At 42.2% G+C, this 27,177-nt stretch overlaps 1 protein-coding gene across 4 annotated transcripts in view; it reads left to right on the top strand.

Annotated features, from left to right (window-relative positions):
- The window catches only part of Tex2 (testis expressed 2), a 106,752-nt gene that overhangs the window by 53,086 nt on the left and 26,489 nt on the right, over window positions 1-27,177 (top strand). For all 4 annotated transcript variants that reach the window (XM_046427711.2, XM_058573725.1, XM_058573724.1 and 1 more), the window contains exons 3-6: window positions 9,349-9,549; window positions 10,712-11,057; window positions 15,127-15,374; window positions 25,381-25,527. In XM_046427711.2, the coding sequence (XP_046283667.1) occupies window positions 9,349-9,549; window positions 10,712-11,057; window positions 15,127-15,374; window positions 25,381-25,527 (942 nt within the window). The remainder of the gene's footprint in view (window positions 1-9,348; window positions 9,550-10,711; window positions 11,058-15,126; window positions 15,375-25,380; window positions 25,528-27,177) is intronic.

Genomic DNA, 27,177 nt, shown 5'->3' on the forward strand with positions numbered 1-27,177 from the left:
TACCTTTTTGCTAGAAAATTTATCAGGGAAGATGGCTTCAGTGCAGGTGGCCCTCACTTACAAGCAAGTAGGTATCTCATGGTGGTCCCCTCTTCCCCCATTTTTCCAATTTCCATCCAACTCATAAACTTATGATGTGGCTGAATTGTTATTCTGGTTCATCTATGCATGAGAACAGTTTATAGCATCTCAAAAACGTATCCTGAATTCTGAGTTGGTATTCCAGGACCATCTCTGGTTTTGTTCCATGTGTCATCAATGGAGTGAGGAAAGAGATTGTGGGTCTAAGATTTTTCAAATCATAGTTTTTTGGAAGAAAAAGATATTAACTATGGAAAAAATGCTAGATGTCTTTTCACCCCCAAGTTTATGTTTAATATATAAAGAAGGAACAAAATACCTTAAAGACTATTCTTATTGAATAGTAATTAATCTTTAGAAAGAGGCTTGCCATTGACCTGGCACTGTGGTACATGACTGTAATCCCAGTTATTTGGAGGCTGAAGCAGGGGGATTGTAAGTTCAAGGCCAGTCTGGGCACCTTGGTTTGAGACCTTGTCTCTAAAAAAGGGCTGAGGATGTAAACTCAGTGGCAGAGTTCCTCTGGGTTTAATTCCCAGTACTGCCAATAAAAGAAAAAGGTTTTTCTAAAACGAGTATGTAAACAAGATGGCCCCAGGTGTGTGTTTTTGTGTTGGTGCCCACACCACTATTATTACTCATTGTTTTATTCTGATGCTTCTTTCTTTCAGTGGTGTCCAAATGAGTTCCAACAAGACTCTATCAGTAAGAAAATATTAAAAGTTTATTTTATTTTTGTTTTTTCTGGCTAAGAAATGAAATAAGCCTTGTGATATTTAACATACAGATGATTATATATTGACCTTTGTCCAAAAGCCTTGGAAATTATTAATAAGACTATTTGAAATAATGAATTTACATCTGTTATCATTAACAGTGAGCCTCACCCTTAGCATATATATTGTACCTTAAGATGTCAGTTAAAAGCTGGGTGTGGTAGCACACACCTGTAATCTCAGCAGCTTAGAAGACTAAGGCAGGAAGATTGTAAGTTAAAGTGAGCCTCAGCAACTTAGTGAGACCCTAAGTAACTCAGTGAGACCTTGTCTCAAAATAAAATACAAAAAAAAAAAAAAAAAAAAAAGCGCTGGGGATGTGGCTCAGTGATTAAGCACCCTATGTTCAATCCCCAGTTTAAAAAAAAAAAAGTCAGTTAAAGATAGTTTGAAAGTATCATAATGGAAAAACTAAAAATTAGCAAAATTTCTAATTACTTCATCTTTTACTCTATTTTCATTTTATAAAAGTTGTACTAAGGGCTGCAGTTGTGGCTCAGTGGTATAGTGCTTGCGTAACATGTGTGAGGCAGTAGGTTAGATCCTCAGTACCACATAAAAATGAATGAATAAATAAAATAAAGGTATAAAAATGTAATAACATTAAATTTTTTAAAGCTGTATTAAAACATGATTTTAAGTAAAGGTACATATTGTTGGTACATATTAACAAATTTATTTGATGAGATGTGTGATCTGGAAAGATTGGAGACTACTATTTTATTTTCTTACTGATCTATTCTAATTTCAAAACTTACTACTATGATTATCATGTATTAACATAAATAAGACTTTGGTTATTGCAGTGGTTCATCTGAGATTACTTTCTTTGGCCACATAATTAACTGCTTTTTATTTCCTACTTTGTTGCAGTCTGTTAATGCATTAGAATTAAAAACTCACCTGACTTTGAGAGGTGCCCCCTGGAGGATAGGGAGAGCTGGGATAAAGGCCCTTTTCCCAGAGCCTGTGGCTTTAGCCCTGACACTTATGATTTTAGTGACATATTTGTGAAGGTGACCTTGAAATAGGCAGTTGGAAGATGTGAATGGCATCGAAGCTGGCACTTTCTTCCCTTAATTATTTTTTGCTTTTAATATTGTCTGTTATATTTTTGAGTAGCAGATAGCCATCATTCCTTGTATGAATTCTATATATCTAAAGGTTGCTTGTCTTTCATAGATAAAGTTAAATTTGTATCTAAGATTCTATAATGATTATTAGGTTGTTTCTTACCTAATCTCAAACTCAATAGTCTGTGATGTTATGTTTTATTGCTGTTGTTGTTTGTTTGTCGGAACAAGGTAAAGCCCAGAGGCACTTTACCACTGAACCACATCCCTAGCCCTCTTTATTTTTTATTTTGAGACAAAGTCTCCCTAAGTTGCTTGAGACCTCATTAAGTTTCTGAGGCTGGCCTTGAACTGAATCTGCCTCAGCCTCTCGAATCACTGGGATCACAGACATGCACCACCACACTTGGCTCTGATGCTGTTTTTAACTGATAATTCTAGTGTTCAAGCATTAATAGGAAGTAAGCCTGGTAAAGAGGAACTCCTGCTTTTGTTTTAGTTTGGGGAACAAAAGAATAATCACCTTTTCATGTGCTTCAGAGGTGGTTCTTAGTAGCAGTGGTCTCAATCTAGGATTTGCTTCTTCCCTGGTAGACTCAAAGAAGGAATGAACCAGGATCTGGGTGATGGGCAAGTGCATAGGCCAGTGCAGCCATAGTGAAAACACACTGTGTAGTGGTGTCAGCTCAGGCTCCCTGTGCACTGGAGGCAGAGGAATTCCCTTCGCTTCCTTAGGCCAGAGGGCTGGCACTTTTCTCAGCTCAGCATTAATCTGCATAAGAGAGCATTGGCCTTGAACTCCTCTTTGGCACCATAAACTCAAAGTGAGCACAATAGTAGTTCTTCCAGACTTTATTATTTTGCAAAAGGTTAATTGTAGCTTTTAATCTCTCCAAGTATTAAAAGGGCCCGTTATAGATTGTGGTTTGTACTTGGCCAAACTTGGCATCTAAATCCAGTAGGGAATTGAAGAGAAACCCCTGACCTTTTACAAACACCATCACAGGACCAGTCTGTGGGCCAGACTGCTGCAGCCTGCTGACTGGGTCATTGTCCCCAGTGGCAGGCACTGTCTCCATTTTAATAATCTCAGCTTCAGAAAGAAATGAGTCTCATCTGGGAAGTTTTAGTGTGGGTTGAGGGCATTTCATTTTTGTTTTTGTTTTTTCCAGTTGAGCTCTTGAAACAGAATGGGGTCCTAGTTGTCTACCACATCTGTCCATTCCAGTGCTTCATACCAAAATAAAGTCGCAGAAACACCTCACTTGGTGAGAATTTTAGAACAGGTGAGCAGTGGACAGTGGGCACTGTGTGGGGAGCAGAGTAAAGGCCATGGGGTTGCCGTCTGCCCTCAAGACTGGATTTGACTGCTGAAGTCTAGAAATTCCACGTGCAGCTTAATCCAGGGAGTTATTCAAGTCCCAGGAAAAAACTTGGCTGGTTGATGGTATGAAAAGATGATTAGGTTTGCACTAGGAAATCGCTTTCTGCAAGGGCAGCCTGGGTCAGATGACTAGGGGGGCACCTTAGGGACAGAATCCAGGAGGGCTGGAGGAGAGTCATACTGGCCAGCCTCTTGTCCTGAGACTCCAAAGACTAATCTGCACTCTGACTACCTGTCTGGTGTGTGTCAGGTTAAGTAGCCCCTGTGATTCTCTCAGGGTTTCCTGTCAACATTTGTAATGTTCTGAGAAAAGCCTTGGGTAGGAGGCTGCAACCCCTCTCTTCTCCAGATAAGAAAGAACTGATTTAAATTCTTTTCTGAAAAGCTTCAACCCTTACTCAAGATTCTTTCTTGCTCTATACAACTTTGTGCAGTTTTACCTTGGTTTTTCTCTTTGAGAACAGTGATAAGTCTTCTCCTTCCAAGTTACTGCCTGGCATGTTCCTTTGTGTGTCTCCAGTTACGCAGCCTGCTCTCCAAATACAGGCTGCAGGGGCACGCCAGCCTGCCCTGCTTACCTGTGATTGCCAGGGATTTCATGTACTCCTCACACCCACCGTCTGAATTTCGCTTCATTCATGTGGTCAATCAGTAAACGTTTGTTACTACACGGGTTGATAAACTGATCCCTGTTCTGTGGAGTTTGTAACTCAGTTCACTAAACCAGGCAGTTAACAGGTACAGTGACAGGAGCAGAGTAACAGAGAAGGTAGCTTTCTGGGAGTAGTACTGCCTTTTCCTTGACCTGAGGGGTGCCTGGGCACTAGCATACTGTGAGCTGGGGTAGGGGTCGGTGTTATACATGGATCCCAGGTAGGAGCCCACGACTCAGAGTTAGGGAGACTTGGTTCAAGTCCCAGATGTGCCACTCTCTAGACCTTGGGAGTCACATCCCTTCCCCTCTTACCCTTTTCTCACTTGTGAAGTTGTAGGGAATTAGCAGAAGAAATAATGCACCTGAGATACCTGGAGATACAGTGTGTGCTTCAATGCTAGCTACTATAAAGTGCTAAATATTAGCACTTTAAAAAGCATAGACTTAAAATTTGTTCATATTTGGTATTTAAATTATTCCTCAAAAAGTACTGTCAATATGCAGAAAAATGATTGTGGCTTAGGCATAGAATAAGGTAGGGATGAGGGAGGCATACAGTAAGCCATGCTGGACCCTTTTACAGGGGGAGAAACTGGGGGTCCAAGGGCTAAGCATCACCCAACCTATTGGCAAGTGGTGAAAGCAGGACTGGGACCCAAGATGCTTTGCAGTTCTGCTAAGGTGTATGGTTGGTGTCAGTACCTGTGTTTTGACCAACAGTCTTTTATGTCATCAAATAGGAGCAGGATAGGGTCTCACTTAAACTAACACATGATTATTCACAACTGAATGTGCAACTGAAATCTTGATTCATGGGTGGCTGTGTGTGTATGTGTGTGTGTGTGAATGATTGAGTTTAGCCTTGAGTAGATCTTTAGCAAAAAGAAAGAAACATGGTAGTTCAGGTTCTGGAAGGAGAAAATCTCAAGTTGAAAGGGAAGGAGAAACCACAGCAGCTGGGGAATCTGAGAAGATAGGTAGGAAGAGAAGGGCCAGCCAAGCTCCTCCTAGAAGAAGGAAGCACCTGGGGACTCTCCCAAGGGCAGGATTCTCCTAGGCCTGCCTCTGGCTTCTCATCTCTGTCACCCTGGTGCTCCAGGTAGGGTTTTGTGATTCAGACTATGCAGGTAGGGGGCCCAAACACTGTTCTCTCCTTCATATTCCTCTGAGTCAGGTTATTCTAGAATTTCTGGAATTGGGTGAGGGGTAGAAGGTGACCTGTGTCTGTCAGAGTTGTCAGCAAAGAAAGGTAACTGCTTACTTATCTCAGAGTGCCCTGGAGAGGACACACGCTGGCAGGGCCAGCTCTCCAGGCTTGGGGGTGGAGCACCCAACCTTCTGGCCAAAAACCAGATCCCCAAAGCACTGTGGGAAAAGGTTGCCCTTGTTAAACCAGATACTTGGATTTTTTTTTTTTTTTTTTAACTAGGATTTTCTTAAGGACAGTAATTGACCCAAAACTTGTTATGGCAGAATAATGGCTCATCGCCTGAGTGTGTCTGTCCTGTAAAAAGATGAGCTGGTGCTGCTTATGTCCCAATGCATGTGTCTGTGTGTCTTGCTTTCTAAATCTGAAAATCTAAGGAATAAACTGAAAACTTGACCTCAGTTTGTCCGTAAATTGAGTATTTTTTTAATATTTATTTTTTAGTTGTAGTTGGACACAATACCTTTATTTTTATTTATTTATTTATTTATGTGGTGTTGAGGATCAAACCCAGGGCCTCACATGTGCTAGGCGAATGCTCTACTGCTGAGCCACAACCCCAGCCCCAAATTGAGTATTTTTTAATGTTACTATAGAATTTTAATGTTAGAACTCTAAGAGTTTAAAAGCTTAAGTTTTTTTTTAAACCTAGATTTTTAAAAAATTCTTATTCCTATGTTTTTAATATGGCAGGTAGTTTTGTTTGTTTGTTTTTAAAGGGTTTTGAATCTCTACAACAGACGTTTCATCTGGAAATGAGATGACATTCTGTAATTTAATTATTCAAAACACCTGGTAAAACAGCATGAAACTGCCATTACTGAGTTTGAGGCCTCTTGTGATAAAGACTATGTGTATTGGAAGCATTAGAAAGAAGTTGGAGGAGGGGACTGGGGCTTTAGCTCAGTTGGTGGGGTTCTTGCCTCGCATGCCCAAAGCCCTGGGTTCAATCCCCAGTACCGCCAAAAAAAAAAAAAAAAAAAAGTTGGAGGATTTTGCCGGTTCTGCTGTGCCAGTTGTCTAAGGGCCCTCTACTATCTCATACAGAAACCTCCCACCACATGTGGCCATAGTGCCCTTTAAGAGTAGTTAGCTGGAACCAGATGTGCTGGAAGTATAAAGTGCACACTGGGTTTTGAAGGCTTAGAGTAAAACAAAGAATGTAAAATATCATCCATTTTTTTATATTGATTACATGGTGAAATAATATTTTGGATGTATTGGGTTGAATCGAACACATGGCTAAAATGAATTTGACCTGCTTATTTTTTCATTTTTAAAGACTATCAGGCAATTTAAAATAACACATTTTCATGCCTCACATTAATGGCTCACATTATATTCTCATTGGCCAGTACCTTCCTGGGTAATTCTGCATTTTCTGACTTAGCCAGGAAAGACAAAATGAAAACAATTGAAGAGAAACCACCTTTTATTCCTAATTTGCTCTTATTCATAAATCAGATAATTAACCAGTCCAATCTCAGGAATTTCAAAAGGCAGAATCTTCCACAGCTTACATTACTCTGAATCGGTCTTTATCTGAGAATCACATCACAATATAATGACTGTTTTTTTTTTCCCCCTCCTTCTTCTTCTTCAACCCCTCCAGTCTGATGGATGGTAACTATAATTTTAGGGATTTTGTCCAAAATGCCAGTACTTTGTTCATTCCATTGCCTCTTTTCCTTATCTTTGTTCATTCCATTGGCTCTTTTCCTTATCTTTGTAATATTATGTTACTGAAAATTAATGAAAAATATTTTATCTGGCAATATTGTTGCAGTAATGCTTGTCCTATATCAAATTATGATGCTTTTAATTCAAAATAGACATTAAATAAATGCTGAGCACCTCAGCAAAGGTGTTCTGGTGGAACATAAAGCTATTGTACGCACTTCGTACCTCAGGTTGCCTCTACTATAACCAGGCCATGCACACTCAACACACAGTGACTCAAGAATAATCCAGAAGGGACTCTGGTCAAATGGCTAGCAAGCTGCTGTTTAGTCCAGTCGTCATTCCCTGACCCTGAGAGGTTCTCAGGCATCCGCTCCTCCTTCCCTTGCTGCATGGATTCTTTTAGGATTCAGTTGCTCTGCAAATGGATAGTCTGGCCTTGGGTATAGGGACCTGAGGCAGCCCAGAAAAATCAGATCTGCTTCAAAGCTCTTGATTAAGTTGGCTTTATAACTTTAGCCCTAGGAAACCTTTATGTAAGACAGTATTTTCTGTGTAAAGAGGTGTTTAGTCAAAATAGTTGTGTTTAAGAGGATGAATACATTTGGAGAAAACTCCACCCAAGAGCAGAATGATATTTTTTTCAAGTGCGCACAGACCTGTCACCAAAATAGACCATCTCTGGGACATAAAGTAAACCTTAACAAAATTTAAACATTGATATTATATAGAGGATGTTCTCTGACCCTATGGTAATTAGGCTAGAAATCAATAACAGAAAGATAACTGGATATTTCTCATATTGGAAATTAAACAACTTAAATGAAATTTCAGCTTAAGCATTGCTTAGAAGGAGATTAATAACATTAAAAGTTTATATTAGAAAAGAAGAAGCATTTAACAAAAGCACGAATTCATGATTTAAAACCTTTCTACAGCTGGGTACGGTGGCACACAGCCTCAGCAATGGTGAGGTGCTAAGCAACTCAGTGAGACCCTGTCTCTAAATACAATAAAAAATAGGGTTGGGGATGTGGCTCAGTGGTTGAGTGCCTCTGAGTTCAATCCCTGGTACAAAAACAAACAAACAAAACAAAAAAACACCTTTCTACAAAGAAAACCTGAGGCCAAGATGGCTTCATTGGCATAATCTAACAAACCCTTAAGGAAGAAGTAATATTAATTCTATACAAACTCTTCTGGAAAATAGAGAAGAGGGAACACTTCCTAGTTCATTTAATGAGGCTTACTACTGTGGATCCCAAAAGAGGGTCTTCCCCACAGACTCTACAGACATTGAAAGGGTCAGAGGGAAGTACTACAAACAACACAAACTATCTTAGAGTTTACTCCAGAAGGAATATGTAGCCTGAATAGCCCATTAGGAATTCAAGAAATTGGTTTAAAATCCTTCTACAAAGAAAACTCTAGGCCGGATGACTTCATTGGCAAATTCTACCAAATCTTTAAGGAAGAAATAATAATTCTTCACACGATCTTCCAGAAAATACCAAAAGATATTACATGAAAATAATAGATCACTTACCTTCATGATCTTAAAGGACAAATGAACAAAATATCAACAAGTCAAATCCAGCAGTGTATCCAGCAACACCAGGGCTGGGTGTTGCTCAGTAGTAGAGCACTTGCACAGCATGGGCAAGGCCCCGCTTAAAGCCTCAGCACTGTTTACAAAAGAAGAAGAAGAAGAAGAATCATAATGTTATACTGGTAACCTGACTTCTCAGAATAAAAAGCCTTAATTTTGTACTGTTCCTGGTTTCTATCATGTCAAAATTCCTACCCCAGTCAGGTAAAAGCTACCTGAAGTCACTGAGCATGAAGTCGGGAAGTGTCTAGGGTCAGCTCTCATGAACTTCTTCACATCGTGACCAATGCATGACTAGTCCTGAAAATGTAAGACTGAGACAGCATTTAAAAGTCAGTGGAGGGCTGTGGTTGTGACTCGGTGGCAGAGCACTTGCCTAGCACATGTGAGACACTGGGTTCCATCCTCAGCACCACAAAAATAAACAAACAAAAAAGAGCTGGGGATGTACCTTGGAGGTAACACACCCTGTGGTTCAGTCCCCAGGACCAAAAAAAGGTCCAGCTGGGTGAGAGGGTCGGATTACTAATCCCAAAGGAGGTCTGGCAGAGAAACTTGTTCAATTACATGAACAAAACTTTTTAGTTTCCAGATTTGCTTGTCAACTTCAAAAAAATAAAAAGAAAACCTTTTATTTAGATAATGGGCATTGCTATTCTTCCCCCAGATCAATTTTTTGGATTATCAAAACCATACCCAATTACTCCTCAGCACCAATTAGCCTTCCAGCTAGCAGTATCTTAGCAATGTCTAGTCTAAATTGACACCTGCATCATAAGTCAAGCTTGGTTTCAGTGAGCTGAGTTCCACAGTGTTCATAATGTTCACACAGAACCCAATGAGTGTTTGCTCTGCTTTACTAATGCAAGTTTTTCTCCACCAGGGATGGATGAATGAGATTTGCAACTATGATCCAGAAACTTACCATGCAACTCTGACACATTCTGTCTTTGTTCGACTTGAGGGTGGAACCTTAAGACTTTCAAAGCCCAATAAAAACATATCTAGGAGGGCGAGCTACAATGAAACAAAGCCAGAGGTCACCTACATCAGCCAGAAAATCTTCGACCTCTCAGACAGCAAGGTAAGCCCAAGTGATTTGGGAAGTAGAGTGAATGAAAAGCATCTGGAATCATGATTGCTTTACTGTATTTTTCCCCTAGAAAGGTTTTATTTTTGTTTTTTGTTGTATAAGGACTAGTCTACTTTATGACAGTACCTCTCAGATTTTAATCCATATATAAATCACCTGGGCATCTTTGAAAATATAGATTCTGATTCAGCAACTTTGGGCAGGGCCTGAGAGTCTGCAGTTTTATGAGCTCCCAGGTGATACTCATGCTGCAGGTCCATGGACCACACCTTGAGAAGCAAGGACATCCTGCACTCAGAATTCTGACTTGAAAAGCTAATTTTTAGCTGAGCATCATGGTGCATATCTGTAATCCCAGCTGTTCAAGAGGCTGAGGCAGGAGGTTTGGGAGTTCAAGGCCAGCCTAGGCAATTTAGGAAGACCCTGTCTCAAAACAAATGCCAAAGGCTCAGGATGTAGCTTAGTAGTAGAGTACTTGCTGGCTGGCATGCGAGAACCTGGGTTTGATCCCCAGAGCTTTAAAAAATAATAATAATAATTCAGTCAAGTAAAAACCTCTGTGTGGTAGTACAAGGGTACTAGCAGTGAATGAAAGTTCTGTAGAATGTGCACATTGTGCATTGTGGATGGGCAAAATAACTATATTTTGATAAAATATATTCTGCTGTGAGAAATGTAAATTGTTACTCCAGAAGCCATATTTTCTATTCTTATAACTCATCTGAATGATCTTTAAGTTTCCCCAAAGTGACAAAAGTACTGAATGTGGTTTTTATATGTTTATTCTTGAATTGATACACAACATTGACTTGAGCTTTTCATATAGATTGATTTATTCTTTTTTCCCACCTTAGATTTCACACATGGTTATTAAAGTTGATTGATATCCAGACTTGGTTGATGATAACCAGCTTAACATTATTTACTTCTGCTGCCTGAAAATTGTAGATATTTGTGCCTCTTGGGGAGTAACAAGTTATTTCTAAAAATTTATTCCAGTTTCTATAGTCATGTTGTAGACAGGTAGTTAAAAGTATTTCACATTCATTTTAGTCAAAAATTCTACAAGTCTTGCATTTTTTGCTGTGTATGATATTAATGCATAGTGTAGCCACTCTTTAGTATATAAATCATCATTTCCCTTTCTCTCTAGATTTATCTTGTACCTAAAAGTTTGGCTCGCAAACGAATCTGGAATAAAAAGTACCCCATTTGTATTGAGCTTGGTCGGCAAGATGACTTTATGTCTAAGACTCACACAGATAAGGAAACTTCCGAAGAGAAACCACCAGCTGAGAGAGAAGACCCTAAGGGAAGTGAGGACATTAAGAAGCCACCCCACCCTCAAGAGGGAACAAAATCTGGCCAGCGAGATCAGATACTATATCTGTTTGGAAGAACTGGCCGAGAAAAAGAGGAGTGGTTTAGGAGATTTATTCTGGCATCTAAGCTGAAGTCCGACCTCAAGAAGCCATCCAGTGTCTCTGGAAATAAACAAGGTAATGCATTTGTGCTAAGTGCACTTGCAATTTTAAAGGGCCTATAGGGAGGTTGGGAAAGATTACCCAGGCAGGAAGGAACAAGCCTAGCCTGAATTGATTACTCTTTGCCACCTAAAATGTGTCCTCAAGACTCATGTGCCTTTTAAACTGATCACTACAACCCTTTGTGCCTAGTTGTTTCACCAGCAATAGGTGTCTTTGCAGATGTATGTGGTTAGCCTTTGGTAGGTATCGGGGATTTTATTTCTTATGTACATATTGTTATGTTCTGAGAGAATCAGCAATAGGAAACACTAGTTATAATAAAGCAGATGAGGGGCTGGGGTTGTGGCTCAGTGGTAGAGCGCTAACCTAGCATGTGTGAGGCCCTGGGTTCCATCCTCAGCACCACATAAAAATAATAAAGGTATTGTGTCCAACTACAACTAAAAAATAAATATTAGAAAAAGAAAGCAAGCAGGTGACGAGTGGGGGTATAGCTTAGTAGAAGAGCATGCACTTTGCATGCATAAAGCCCTGGTTTTCATTCCCCAGCACACAACACACAAAACAAAACAAAAAACCAGGTAAGACTAGCTGGTTCTCTTAAACTCCTAATCCTCAACCTGTGCTCCAAGCCTATGGTCACCATAGAAACGCAGAATCTGTGGCACCTGCTGGTCATTCAAACAGGTAACTACAAACTACCTCTCTGTTAAGCTCTGGCTGGGCCAGGTACTGCAGGAGACAAAACCAGCCAACAGCAGCGTGTTCGTCTGTCCTTGCTCATTAGATAGACTAAACTGGTTTGTATGAGTCTGATGTTTTCAAAGTACTCTGCTAACATTAACATGGTACAATCAGTAATTGTGGAATATTAGAAAGAATAAAACCAGAGCTTTCTTAGTTGGAGTAGGGCTAGGTTGGAGCCACTCGAGACTTTCCCTGACAAGGATTTGTGTTGATCAGGGAATATGCGGCTCATGTGGGTCTCAAACATGGCTTCACGTTGCTTTGCTTTCTGGGAGCCTACCTTGGCCCTTACCCAACACATTTGCTTTAACACTAGCTTCTACCTAGACCCAGAGGAGCTAAGATCCCAAAAGTCCCTTGGAAATACCTTTAGCAAGGTGAATAGGGAGATAACTGGATATACTCGTTTTCTAGGTTTGCTGGGACAAAATACCACAAACTGGGTGGCTTAGAACTATAAAATTTATTTTTTCACAGTACTAGAAGCTAAAAGTTCAAAATCGAGGTGTTACCAGTGCTGTGCCATCTCTGAGACTACACAGAATCCTTCCTTGCTTCTTTCTTGCATTTGGTGGTAGCTGTTCATCCCTGGCTTGCAGCTGCATCCTTATAAACCCCTCTTCTGTCATCACATAGTGTTTCTTTCCTCCTCAATAAGGACACCAGTCATATTGGATAAAAAGTCCATCTCCCTCTAGTATAACTTCATTATAACAAATTCTGTCTGCAATGACCCTATTTCCAAATAAGGTCATGTTCTGAGGCAGAGGTTAGGACACACCAACATATCTTTTGGGGGACGCAGTTGAACCCATAACACTGAATAAAAGAAGACCGAAGTGGGTGAGAGTCCTCAGCACCAGCCCTGCTCAGTTCTCCTGATGGGTCTGACTAAGTAGCCACCAGCCCATGTTGCTTTTAAGCCCTTGAAATGTGGCCAGTCCAAACTGAGATGTGAGTGTAAGATGTACATTGGATCTCAAAGTTTTAGTCCAAAGCATAATGTGAAATGCTTCATTAAAATATTTTTATACTAGTGACTTGTTGAAACGAAAGAATTTTAGATGTATTTACTCAAATAAAATATATTCAAATTGATTTTCTTTGCTTATTTTTACCTTTTTAATGTGGTACCAGAAAGTTTAAAATTGTATATGTGGTTCACATTTGTGGCTCACATCATGTTTCTGATGGGAATGTCAGGGTCCACTGGCCTAAGCACTGAATCTGAGAATCAGGTAGCTCCCAGGGATGTGTGAGACCCCCCCCAGAAATACTGCCCTAGGTGCTCAGGGGTCACCCAGAGCAGCCTCCAAAGCAGCATGTTATTTATAGTTTTAGCTAAAGCGTTTGATTGTTTCCAATAAATTTGTATTTTTGGAAATTCTGCTATTCCCAGACTTCCACTCAGCACAACAAACCTAATGGCAAGAGTCAGAGATGTGGGAAAGCCCTTGGTGCTCTCATTTACACTAAAATCAAGCAAGGCCACATTCTCACACCACTAAAAATACATATACTAGTCTGGGTGGCCTTTAAAAGCTATGAATTAGGATATTTATGATAAATTTAAGTCACCAAGGTGTGATGAGGCTGGGGCAAAGGTAAATTGGTAAGGCCTGTGCTGTTCTTCAAAGCTGCCTCTGAATCAGTGACTACACATAGATGACTTGTCAGCTGTGATGGTGTGGCTGGTGATGATCGTCCAAGGCAAGGAGCCTCTGTCTATACCAAGATGACAGAAGTAGTTCTGCTGCCTGACCCAACCCTGTCTTCTTCCTCAGGGCTGCTGTACTAAAGTCATAGGTTTCTCTAGCAACGTGGTCTTGGATCTTGATACAGATACAGACACAGGAGGCCCAGGGCAGGGCTGAGATCCACATGCCTCAGGGCAGGAAATGGCTCCTGGAGTAGCAAGAGTTAGGGTCACCTGGCACAATCCCATGTTATCAGGGACCATCATCCATCAGATCCTCCAAGCAGTGAGGACTCCTATGGCTCAGTGGTTAAGTTCCCCTGGGTACAATCCATAGTACCAAAAAAAATAATAATAATAATAATGTTGCTGAGCACGGTGGTGCACGACTATAATACCAGATACTGGAAAGGCTGAGGCAGGAGGATCGCAAATTTGAGACCAGCCTGAGAACTTAGCAAGACCATGCCTCAAAATAAAAGAAGTGTTGAGGATGTAGCTCAGTGGTAGAGACCCCTGAGTTCAAAACCCAGTACTGCAAACACAAAAGTTAATTGTTAAGATGATGAGAGGATAATAAAGGATTATTAAAAATTTAACTCAAAGTAAAAATCTCAGTACTGAAAATTATCTAGCTAAACTGTAAATTAAGAAATGCCTGGCGTAACTCTGTGTGTGGCTCTGGGGAGCTGCAGTTCACATGGCTGGAACCTCTCAAAAATAAAATGATTTGATTTGATTTTTAACCATTCTTCGTTTCCTCTCATAGTAAATCTGAATAAAATTGTTCCCATCAGGCATTTCCATGCTTAAAGCCCCTCTACTGCAGCAGGATATGTTTGAATCCAGGTTGCTCTCGAGGCCATTGGTGGTCATTCTCAGCTTCTCCACCCTCAGCTCCTGTCCCTTTGTCCATGTCCACCTTGTGGGATTCTCCTGAACCTCTCACCAGTCTCCAGACTGTGCCTGTCCTTACTTCTTTAATATACTCTTCCTTGTCTCTAAAATGCCTTTCCCCCAGCCCAAGCCAGGAAAAGTGGCAACTGCTCCCTGAAGAGACAGCCCAGATGTCACTGCTGTGATATCAGTGTTGGGATTGCACCTCTACAGAACATGTGTTAGAAAAGGCTATGATTTATCTCACACATGAGTTCAAGGGCAGGGATTATGCCTTGGTCTTCTCTTTAGCATTGAATCTTCTCAGAAAGTACTTTATAAATAATTCCTTGAAAGAAAGATGGCATCTTTGGAAATGCCCTGAGCTGTGGATGAACAATTAATTAAATTTCTGCCCACTCTCCTTTGCCCCTGATAGCAACTTCAGGTCCACCCGGACTAGGGCTGTGTCAGTGTTATATTTGACCTTTTCCTGAAAGATCACCAGGCACAAGGGAAAGGAACCCACTAGATATACTTCATCGCTTGGGATTATCTTGAGAATAATATAAACAATTTTCTATCATTAGAGCAGAAGACATTTTTCAGGATGGGAAGTCACCTAGTAAACATATTTTAAGCAGTGACTTGATAGCATTTGGCTGCTTTCTACTGAACCCAGGGGAATTTGTGCTCGTAGGTTTGGTTTACTTGGTCGTTCCTTCTTCATTTATGTTAACAGCTGTCACTTCTTCACTCTAGGGCTTTTGCCCTCCCACAGCAGACATAGCAGTCCCTCAGGACACCTGACCCACAGCCGCAGTAGCAGCAAAGGCAGCGTGGAGGAGATCATGTCACAGCCAAAGCAGAAGGAGCTGGTGGGCAGTGTGCGGCAGAAGATGCTTCTAGACTACAGTGTGTATATGGGCAGATGTGTGCCGCAGGAGAGCCGAAGCCCCCACAGGAGCCCTGTGCAGAGTGCAGAAAGCAGCCCCACAGCTGGGAAAAAGGTAAAGCTCACAGGCCGGGGCCCCCTGCTCTTTTCCCTAAACTCATTTCTTCATGCATGAGGGATTGAGCACCTGTTTTGTGCTAGGCCCCAAGTACATGGTGATGAGCGGGACAGAGAAGGGCCTGCCCTCAGGGAGCTTGTGCTCTACTCCAGGAGACAGCTAGAAATGAGCCTCAGGCAGTGGTAAGAATTGAAGTCAGTTAAAGGGGACGGAAAATAGACTGAACTCAGTGAGGGCCCCTGAGGAAGTAACCTTTGGGCAGAGACCTGAGGGACATGAGGCAATAAGGTAACAGCAAAACATGTGGGAGACACATTCCAGAGGGGCACCAGCAAGTGCAAAGGCCCCGCATCAGGAATATGTTGGGAATACTCAAGGAACAGACAGCAGTGAGGCCAAGGTAGCTGAATAGTAAGCAAGGGTAAGAAAGGGAGGCTGGAGGGCCAGCCAGGCCTTTTCAGATCTGTTATGAGGGAAGTGGGAAGCCATAGAATGTTTGGGCAAGGAGTGACATTGATCTGATTAATTCTAAAAAGAAAAGTGGCTTTCATGGAGGACTGTCTGTAGGAGAGGAGTGGGTGGAACTGGTGCAGTGGAGGGTGGGCTGAGATGCAGGTGGTAAAAACAGGTGGTGAGGAGTGGCAGGCTGGGGATAAGTGTTGAGGGAGGAGCTGGCTAGATTTGCTGATGAGTGAAAGAGGAAGGGAGGAGGCAGAGATGACTCCTAGCTTTTGGGCCTGAGCAACTGGGTGATCAGTAGGGAAGGTCACAGAGGTGATAATAGAGGTCTAATTCCTCAGTAACCATGGTAGTCTCAAATTCTCAGCTGGGCATGGTGATGCACACCTGTCACCCCAGCAACTCTGGAGCCTGAGGCAGGAGGATCACAAATTCTAGGCCAACTCTGGAAAGCAAGGGCCATGTCCATCATGCTCTATTAGTGAAGGAGAGGGGCATGGGTTCCTCCTGTCTCAAAAATAAAAACAACTGGAAACCAAATTCTTAGACTCCGATGTTCAGTGCTTTTAAAGATTTACTATGAGTGTGATTTCCAAATTATAACAAGCTGGACATTGACTTACTATCATTTAAGGTAAGATTAATACCTTAGGCCACCGCGTGCCAGACTCCGGTAGGTACTTGAGTAAGATTACCCTGCTCCCATGAGCACACTAGATGGTGTTCTCTTCATTGTATAGATGGAGAAATGAAGCTCAGAGAAGTTAGGGGCTTAGACTTGCAGCTGCTAAATGATGGAGCATGCATAACCTGTCCTGGGACCCAAGGCCCTCAACTTGCTGTGACTGTTGCATTGGTGGGTCGCTCTAAAGCCCAGCTGGACTTGAGGCCTTTTGCCTCCACTGTGTCCCCATGCTCGGGGGCACAGTCCCCACCTGTGGAATATGCAGCCTCTTTCTTCTGTTCAGTCACTCAAATTTCTGTCCTTAACCAAAGAGCAGGTAGTGATCACTCTTGTGCCGTTAGCAGGCCTTATGTTTGGAGGAGGTCACCATCTGACCCATGTGAACTTGTCAAGGCAAAAAGACCATGGGCCTTTGCTGCCCTCCATCCCCTGCCTCTCCCTAAGTTTTCAGCTATAGTGAAAGCAAACCTCCCTCTAGGCTACAGTGAGGTGATCTAACTCTTCTAGAAGTGTCCTGTTTGCCACTGACAGGTTCTCCCTGGGTTCTCCAGATTCCCTTTCTCCCTGGGCCACCAGCTATGTGCACTCACTTCAGACCCAGGAAAATCAGGAGAAGAACTGTACACTGACATGAGACGATTATTGAATAAAATGCTTGCTTTCCTCAAATTAAAAAGCAAAACAAACTCTGTTTTAGAGCATTGTTTCCTCAGGGTACGCTGTATGTACATGTTGTACCACATGGTCCCCGCCCAGCCCTCTGCCTAGTGTTGCTGGGAGTAGGGTGTGGTCTCTAGTCCAAACCTCCTTCTAGCCTCCTGGCACTCAGCCCTTGAAATATACAGTATTTTTCACCCTCTTCTAAGTCAGATGGAAATCATTTAAATCCATATTGTACTTCCTGAACCCCCTTAAGCCAAGCAGGCAGGGGTGGTTTCATCTTTTCTTGATAATTTTAAGAGTTAGTACAACAAACGGAAACTTTAAACTGTCATCATGCAGGGGCTACTGAGGTCAGAAAGCTCTTGACCCCTCAACCTGAGCCACCCAGACTGCAAGCTCTGCAGTATTTTCTTCCATTTCAGTTGGCTGGTATTGCCGTATGGTCTCTCCTAGTTGTTTTTTCCTTGAGCCCTTGTCCCCATCTTCCACCTTCAACCTAGTTAATTTTAGGGGGGGTGAGAGGGTACTGGGGATTGAACCCAGCAGTGCTCTACCACTGAAAAGCAACATCCCCAGCACCCCCCACCCCTGCTTTTTTAAACAATGTCTCAACTGAGTTGCCCAGGCTGGCCTTGAACTTGGGATCCTCCTGAGTCTCTGGAATTATAAGCATGTACCACCACTGTGCCCAGCTCACCCTAGTTAATTTAATGATTGATGGCTGCTATGGGCTAAGAAACCAGAGTCAGAATGGTTCAGGCAAGGATCACTGTCTCTGGGGAAGGTTGTGTGAGATTTAGTGCAAGGCCCTCACATCTACTTGGCTTGCCAGAAGCATGTGGGGACTGTGTCCTTGCTCTCAGGGGTCTGGTAGTGAAGATGCTCTTGATTCAGGTAAAGGTGTTAGTTTAGCTATTTATTGCTATGTAACAAAAAGCCCCAAAAGTGGTGGCTCCAAGCTGTAATATTTATTTTCCTCAAAAATTTGTGATTGGGACATGGCTTAGCATGAGAGAGCTCTGTCTGCTTCATGCAGGGTCACCTAGAGAAGCTGGACTAGGGGCTGGATCACTTCTGGATGGCTCACTCCCATGGAGGGCACATAGATGCTAATACCTGATTAAACCCAGCTGGGGCTGAAAGTTGGGGACCTCATTTCCTGTCCATGTGGCCTGGCTTCCTTTAGCACAGTGACTGGGTTCCCAAGGCAAACATGCTTCGAGAAAGAATTAGAATCTAAAGTGCCTTTTATGACCTGTCTTGGAAAGCAAGGGCCATGTCCATCATGCTCTGTTAGTGAAGGAGAGGGGCATGGGTTCCTCCTGTTCCCAATGGAGAAACAAAACCTGGAAGAGCATTGAGAATAGGAAATATTAGTGCATCATTTTTGGCAAATAAGACCACAGTACTAATTTTTTTTTTAGTTGTAGGTGGACACAATACCTTTATTTTATTTTATTTATTTATATGTGGTGCTGAGGATCAAACCCAGGGCCTCACAGATGCTAGGTGAATACTCTACTGCTGAGCCACAACCCTAACCCCACAATACTACTTTTTTAAAAATATATATATTTCTAGTTGTAGCTCTTCACAATACCTTTATTAATTTATTTATTTTTATGTGGTGCTGAGGATCGAACCTAGTGCCTTCACATGCTAGGCACACTCTCGGAACCACTGAGTCACAACCTCAGCCCCCCACAGTTCTATTTGTATAATCTTTCATGCTTTTATTTACAAGTCAGTTGGACATGATGATTTTTTTTTTTTCCTTACAGTGCCAGGGATCAAATCCAAGCCCTGTACACATGGGCAGATGCTCTACCACTGAGCCACATCCCCAGCCCTGAGGATGTATTAATGTTGTGATTTGAGCAGATGATGGCCTTTCCCCCATCCTTATTGATTTTTATATTTTTTTTTGTTCATGATTCAAAAAAAAAACACAGATCTGTACAAAGACATATTCAGAAAAGATTCTTTCCCTGTCCTGTGTTTTCTGTCCCTCCATGTTACTCCCACTCACCCCCTGGAGTGAACTGGTCTCCTTAGTCTCTGGTTGTCCTTTCTGAAGTTCTTGTTTCTTCTTCTGTCTTACTCAAAGGGTAGCACATGACATGGAATTTTTTTCATAAGTTTTCACTTTTGAAAACATTCTGGAAATCATTCTGCCAGTTCATAAATTTTCCCCTCCCTCTTTAGAAACAGCTACAAAGGACTTCTTATCTTGTGTGGGTGTATTCATCCTCTCTCCAATATGGGCTCAGAGGTTATTTCTAATATTTTGCAATTACAAACAGTGCTTCACTGAATAACATGGTGAACTCATGTTTTTGCTGCTGTGGGTGTTTTCAGTGTGAATTCTCAGAAGTGGAACTGCTAGGTCAGAAGGCGAATGCATACCATAGTTTGGCTAGATGTTGCCGAGTTCCCCTTCATAGGATTGCTCTGATGTTCGCTCCCACCAGTGCCCAGCTTCTCCAGTCTGGTCAAATGTGAGCCTTCTGGATGCCATTAGTGCTCATTCCTCCTGCCAAAGACAGGTTATTTCTTAGGGTTTGTTTTTGCTTCTGATATCATGAGTCCAAGCCAAGGGACTCAAAGAGTCACAGTCACAAAGGAAACTGAAACTTCCCCAAGTTGCACCATCACATCTTCAGTGTTGGCCACCACCAATGTTTGCTCAAGGTAACACAAGGCTTGGGACACAACTCTGGCCTTTGCCCCCACTCTCCTCGCCCTACTCTCCTGTTGCCTCTTATGGGTCACAGTCAAAGAATGTCTTTCCCTGAGGGCTCAGGGGTTACATGGCCATGTTCACATATTTGACCCCCTTTCTGTCATATTGCACAGTGCTAAACAAGTCAGACCACTGGCCAGGAGATGAATGGGGTATTATTAGTTCACTGATACTCAGGATCCAAACCAATGTTAAAAACACCCAGAGATAATTAGGGACTATAGAACTAGATTTATGTTAATCAGTACTATCACTTTATTGGCAGTTATTCTTACCCATAACAATTTAAAAAAATAAATTCAGGGGATTTTTCAGATTGAAGCAACATTAGAGTTATTAAGCTCAAAATTTGAATTATATAGTATCACTATTTGGTGAGGGAGAGGATTTTAATAATAAATCAGGAAACAAAGAAACTCTGTTTAAAAATGTGTAAAGGTCGGATAGTGGGGTAGGTTTTTCCACTAGTGTATATGACAGGAAGTGACACTCCATTGGCCAGCTGCACTTGCTCAGGGGCGCAAGGCCAGGGAACTGTTGGTTCCCTGTGCCGTGGAGTGGCTGCCTGGGAGAGAGGACTGTGGAGGGGCAAGAAATGCCCTCCTCCAGGTGGGGAAACACAAGTGTAGATCACCAAAGTCACTTCCGTTCTCTTTCAGTGGAAGGTTTTAGGAAATGTTAGAGGTAGTATAGGCTGTCCCAGCATAGAGTCCTGTTCTCATCGTTCTGCTTTGCACTCATTAGCCAGTGTCAATGAGCTGGATTAGAAGCTATTACCACCTACTTGGCATTATCAGTTTAAAATCCTATGAGCAAATAGGACTCAAATTGAAGCTAGGAAACCTATCATGGACAAAGCAATTTTTCAAGGCTTCTCTTTTTCCTCTGTCAGAGTAGCCTTTTCAGATCTTCAAAAGTGAAAATGGGAAATGGTTAGTTGATAATAAGTAAAAAATATGAAGTCAACCAGGAGTGATGGTGCATGCTTGTAATCCCAACAGCTTAGGAGGCTGAGGCAGGAGGATCACAAATTCAAGTCAGCCTCAGCAACTTAGTGAGGCCCTGTCTCAAAAAATAAAAAAAGGACTGGGGATATTGCTTAGTGGTTAAACATTCCTAGGTTCAATTTTCTGTACTAAAAGAAAGAAATAAAATTTATAAAGGAGATAGGAATGCCAAGACAAATCAACAGGGGAAAGAATGGCCTTTCTTTGTGTGTGTCTCTCTCTCTCTCTCTCTCTCTCTCTCTCTCTCTCTCTCTCTCTCTCTCTCTCTCTCTCTTTTTGGTGCTGGGGATTGAACCTGGTGTATTTTACTACTGAGTCACATTTCCAGCCCTTTGATTTTTTTTTTTTTTTTTTTTTTTTTTTGAGACAGGGTTTTCCTAAGTTGCTTAGGGCCTTACTAAGTTGCTGAAGCTGGCCTCAGACTTGTACTTGTGATCCTTCTGCATCAGCTTCCCAAGTTGTTCACCTCACACTCCCTCAAAAATTGACTCACAATGGACCATAGACCTCAACGTAAGAGATAAAACTACACAACTCTAGTAAAGAAGTAAATCTGCTGGGCACAGTGGAGCATGCACACTTCAGTCCCAGCAACTCAGGAGACTGAGGCAGGAGAATCACAAGTTCAAAGTCAGCCTGGCAATTTAGTAAAACCCTGTCTCAGAATAAAATTAAAATGGTTGGGCATGTAGCTCAGGGACTGAATATCCCTGGCTCAATCCCTAGTAGTTTGGGGGCCGGGAGGGAGAATAAGTCTTTGTGACTCTAATTTAGGTACCTTCTTAGCTAAGACACCAAAAACAGGAACAACCAAAGAAAAAAATAGGTATATTGGACTTCATCAAAATGTTTGAGAATTGCTTTCCTGATGAAATATACACCAAATATACACAGGGGCTTTACAACTAATAATAAAGAGGTAAATAACGCAACTAAGATACAGGCAAAGGATCTGAATAGACATTTCTTCAAAAGATTTAGGAATAACTGATAAGCACACAAGACAGTACTCAACACGGTCAGTCATCATAACCATGGTAGATGCCACTGGACACCCACTAGGATGGGCATAATCAGAAAGACAGATAATAAGTGTCAGAGAGGATGTGGAGAAATTTTGGAGCCACTTATGCTGCTGGAGGGACTGTAAAATGGATGACAACTGTGCACAATAGTTTGGTAGTTTCCAAAAAAGTTAAATATGGAGTTATCAATTCCAGAATGGAATTGCTGCATCATATGGTAATTGTGTGTGCAAATTTTTAAGGAATTCCCATACTATTTTCTACAGAAGCTGTTGAATTATTTGCTTTAAATGGATGAATTGTATAGTCTGTGAATTATATCTCAATATAACTGTGGAAAAAAAAAAAAACATTACCATATAGCCAGACCCAATTTTGTTTTGAAAAAGAGTTTTGTATTCTTAAAAGTATTTATACACATTAAAAAAGACTGAAAGAAAATATAGTAAAGATGTTTTAAATAATTATATCTGGGCAGTAAGATTGCAAGTATATTCCCTAATGAATGTGCATTCTTTTTATATCAAGAAAGAAAGCAAATGAATCAGGAGAAGGGTCCTCTCCTGGACCAAGCTGCCACTCGTGACACCCCATGACAGCTTTGAGGCTGCGGCTATGCATGGCCAAACTAGGAGCAGAGGCACTAAGTAAAAAAGCCAGGCTGACCTCAGCCATTTGTAATAGGAAGCATTACAGCAGAGCTGCTCAGTCTTGATAGCTTTGCTTTAGCTCTGGACCAGTGAACTCCACCCCCTGCCACTTTTTTTTCCCCCCAGCCATCTTTGGGAATCTACCACTTCTAAATGTATGTATACTGTTGAAATGGAAATAGTGAAATGAATATTCTCCTCACATCTCTCCCTGCAGCCAAACGGCAATATTAGGAAATGTATGCGCATTTGTTCTCTAAGCTCTTAAATTTTTATGACAGCATTGGGAATGAGTTCTCCTAGCAGCCTGTTGAGTCCAGATTTTGTTCATAAAGCTTCTTTGATGCATTGTCGGTGTTGTGTTGCTCTCAGGTTTTCCTTTGTTCCTGGTGTGACTATGGAGAGAAGCCTGCATTAGAAATAGGAGCTGTTGAAAAGGAAAATAAACCCACTTGTCAGTTATTTCAGAAATTTTACCACGTCATGTGCCATTGGTTTGGACATACATTGTGAAATAGCCTTTGTTTTTTTACTACTTTATGTAAAATCTGTTTCCTGTGAAAATGAGGATTGTAAAGAAAAGCTGATGAAGGGTAGACTGTGTCTCTTTTAAGGGAAAAGGCAATCCATTCTCTTAGGTAACCTATAAATCTAGATAAGAGGTACAGGGCCTGATGCAGGGAGTAGCTTGGTTCAACCTGAATGGCTTGAATGGGCATTGTCCTCAGATGAGTGCTCTTCTCAGAAGTCTGTGTAGATGATCTGATGGGACTTGAAGATGGCAACCTCAGAAAAGCTGCACCTAATACCCACGGACTGAAGTGGTGATGTTTAGACAGAAAGAAAATATTCAAACAACACGTACAGTTTGTGGCATGACTAAGTGGTCACTGGTGCAAACTTCTGCCCTTCTGTCCAGGACCTGGTGGTAGCAAACATCTTGGTTAATGTCCAAAGACATGACAGTACTAGAAAATTACTGATAGAATTTTTCAGACATTAAAGAGTGAGGTAGATTCATTTCTTAAATTGAAGGACCAACATATTCATTATAAATCAGGGTTTAAAGTGAGATTTAATAATATTCATGAAGGACCTTGAAAAACACCTGAATTTGAAGGACTCTTAGAACATGTCACATTCAGTAACAAGTGATTGAATATGTGAGCAACTCCCCCCACCCAAAGAGAGAGATGACACAGGAGTGACAAGAGTCATGGACAGATGAGTGCCGAGCTGTCTCTGTGGCCTACGCTCAGGCTCTGTGTCTGGCCCACCTGGGTCAGCCCCTCAGAACTCTGGGCTTCAGAAGTACATGCCACAGACCCTGATGGTTCTCACAGGCATTCAGACCTGCTGGTATTGGATCCATGGGCATCATAGCCTGAGCACACAGCTGTGACAGGGTCACAACTACCTCTTCCTGCAAAGGTCGGGCCATGCAGATGCATGAGTCGGAGGTGGGAAGGGAGTGGGTGTGCAGGGTGTGTGGCAGGACGGGTGCACTTATGTGAGCCACAGAAGGAGGGGAAAAGCAAACGATTCACAGATTTCTACTTTTCTAGATCTTTTGATCTTTACTTTTCAAAGCTCATGTCTCTAAGACTGTAGTCTAATTAGTGACCTCAGCCCAAGGAAAAGGGGGCCACTAACTTCTGCTACTCCACACCCGACTCCAGCACCCCCACAACATAATACTCCTCTCCTCCCTTGAATAGATGCAAGGTTCCCATCTTCTGGGGTGAATGTGAACAAGGCAGCCTGAGGAGTCTGTCATAGGGCTGGTGTGTGGTCAGTGGACAGCAGCAATAACGGCAGTGTGGAAGCCGCCAGCTACTGAATTCTGAACTCATCACCTGCTGGCAACCACTTAAACCTCACTGTACCCTCCATGGGTGCTTATGCTTCCTCCTCCTCCCGGCTTCTCCCTCGTCCTCATCCTCCTCTCTTCTTTTTTTGCTTTGTTTTAGTTTGGGTTTTGGTGCTGGGGACTGAATCCAGGGCCTCACCCATGCTGGCCAAATACTCTACCACTGAGCTCTAACCCCAGTCCTTCTCCTCCTTTTTCCCCATTCCTGATCCTTACCAGGCCAGAGTCCATAGTGACTAGCCTAGGAAACTAGAGACACAGTTCTGCTCACACTAGCCACAGAAAATATTTCAGACAGATTTTAGAGTGGGGAAAGGATGAGGGGGTTTCACTGGGCTGAGGTTGGAGAAAACAGCTGTCCTGAGAGCAGCTCTCTCTCATCCAGCCCATGGTCCTTCACCCCACCTCTTCATCACATGGAAAGAGGCCCACTCGGCTTAGTGTCTCAGAAGGACCTCCCCCAAATATTTTGACCTTGCAAGAATTAGGCCAAACCTAAGAGTCGGGCCACAGGGGAACTGAGGACTGCCTGGATGAGGACCAGCTAGGGACAATTACACATCCAAGCCTGGGCTGGAAAAAAATAACATTTGATCAGATATGTCCTTGATACTGTGGGAGGCAGGGCAATGCAGCTAAGCTATTTATGTGGAATATTAGCTGGTTCACAGGAAGACTGGTGGAGAAAGGAAACGGTTTCCACTGTGATGGCAGCTTTCATTTCTCCCTTTTCTATTCACCAATTAATGTGAGGCTTGTCATTTATAGGCAAGAAATATGTCTCATGCAGTCCTCTGATTCTGAGGGAGGGAACTTCAGAATTTATTTATTTATGAAAATAAGCACCTGTCTTACTCTCCAGTTGCCTTCCAGCTAATTTTGGTCCCTTTACTTTTGCCAGTTGCCAGAGACTCCACCCTCTGAGGAGGAAGAACAGGAAGCCTGGGTGAATGCTTTGCTTGGAAGAATATTTTGGGACTTCTTGGGAGAGAAATACTGGTCGGATCTGGTGTCTAAGAAAATTCAGATGAAACTCAGCAAAATAAAGGTATTGCTTTTTACACAAGAGACTTCTCTTTTCCCACTTCTTAATTTCTGGACATTTTGTACTCTGTATCCTGAATGAAAAATAATTTAGTTTTAAGCATTTAACACATCAGCTAATAAGTTGTTCTCAAACAACACATCTGACCCAGATCACAGACTGACCTTGATCTTAGTGTATCTGGGGACTGAGTGAACTATCCTGTTTACTTTATTTCTTGTGTTGTCACATAATTATCCACTCTAGGTGGTAGTCCAGAATTTACTGGGGAAAATGTGAGCTCCTGAAACTGATTTGTCTTGAGTAATTCTGTTATGTTTGAGTAAGAAACAAATTTAAATTGTTTGTCCAGAGCCCAGTCTGAACCTCGCAGTGGTCCAGTACTCTCAGAGGAAATCCCAAACTATTGAAGACCCCTTTCTGAGCCACACTGCTTCCCACAGCTGGGAAAGTTAGGAGCTTCACTCAGAATCTGTCTGCAATGGACCTTACTTTTTGGCCAGATGGTACTTTATTTTGGGCTTTCTCTGCTGAAGAAGCATTCCTGGTGCTCAGCCAGCTCTCTTGTGAGTGAGTTTAAACTGCAAAAGTATTCCTCATGACAGTCATTAAAGGATACATGTGCCAACCGAGGCCTTCTGGAGGTTCTTTAAAAGTATATCTTTGACCTGATGAAGACCCAACCAGGAAGAGAGTAACATTGGTCTCCAAGTCTTCACAGCCTGTAGCTTGTATTAGTGGCTCTATTTTTTTTTTTCTTTTAGATCATAGATATCTTTGAGAAGCAGAAACCTATGGAGAAATGTACACTGGCACAGAATTTTGCCCACAGTTTCAGAGAGTTTAAGAACTTCAGGTTAAGAAGCTGTGGGCTAAGGTAGATTCGAAGGAAAATGTGGGCATGGGGAGCTTCTGTTTGGTATCAGGCATTCCCCCAGGTGAAGAGCAGAGCCTTGTCTGTCTTGGTTGAGTTCTGCTAAGTTCTGTTGCCATCTATAAGCCAGCATATTCCTTTTTCTGACCCCAGTAAAGAAAAGGAGCAAATTTCCAGACAGAATTTGGGGCAGGGCTTTGGGAGTGTTCTTCAACAAGTATCTGCCAGTGTGTTCTTGAGGCAGGTTGAGGGTTGACTCTACTTTTGCTAGCCAGTCCCACCCAAGCAGCTATGACCCTCTGCGTTGGATTATGAGACACCAACAGCCAACTTAGAGCCCACTCAGCCTCTTTAACACCTTAGAAATGACAGAGGCTAGAATCCCATGTCAAGGCACACGGTCAGAGCTGCCCCTGTGATTTTTCTGTCTGGGGTTCTTCTCTGAGGGCTCTGATTCCTAGCAATGTGAAAAAGCAAGCAGGGTTTGTTTGAGCTCCAGTCAGAAGCTGCTCTCCTTATGCATAGTCCAGACCGATTGAGAGGCTTGTTCCACTGTTCTCCCCAGAGCCTGAAGTTTATGGTGCCACTGTCCCCATGGTAGACTCACACCAGAGTAAGTTAGGGAAAGTTTTCTATTTTCATTTTCTCTTTTTGCTGGTCAGATAGGCTTTTGCAGTTCACAACCAACTTCCTTTTTACTTTTAGAGGTCAGACGTACTAAAAGGTTAGAATAGAGAAGGGTGATCTAGATCTAGCAGTGTGAGAATTCAGAGTGGGGG

Source organism: Marmota monax, unplaced genomic scaffold (genome assembly GCF_021218885.2).
Source record: "Marmota monax isolate L192 unplaced genomic scaffold, Marmota_monax_Labrador192_F-V1.1 WCK01_AAM20220418_F8-fsc00285, whole genome shotgun sequence".
Taxonomy (NCBI): domain Eukaryota; kingdom Metazoa; phylum Chordata; class Mammalia; order Rodentia; family Sciuridae; genus Marmota; species Marmota monax.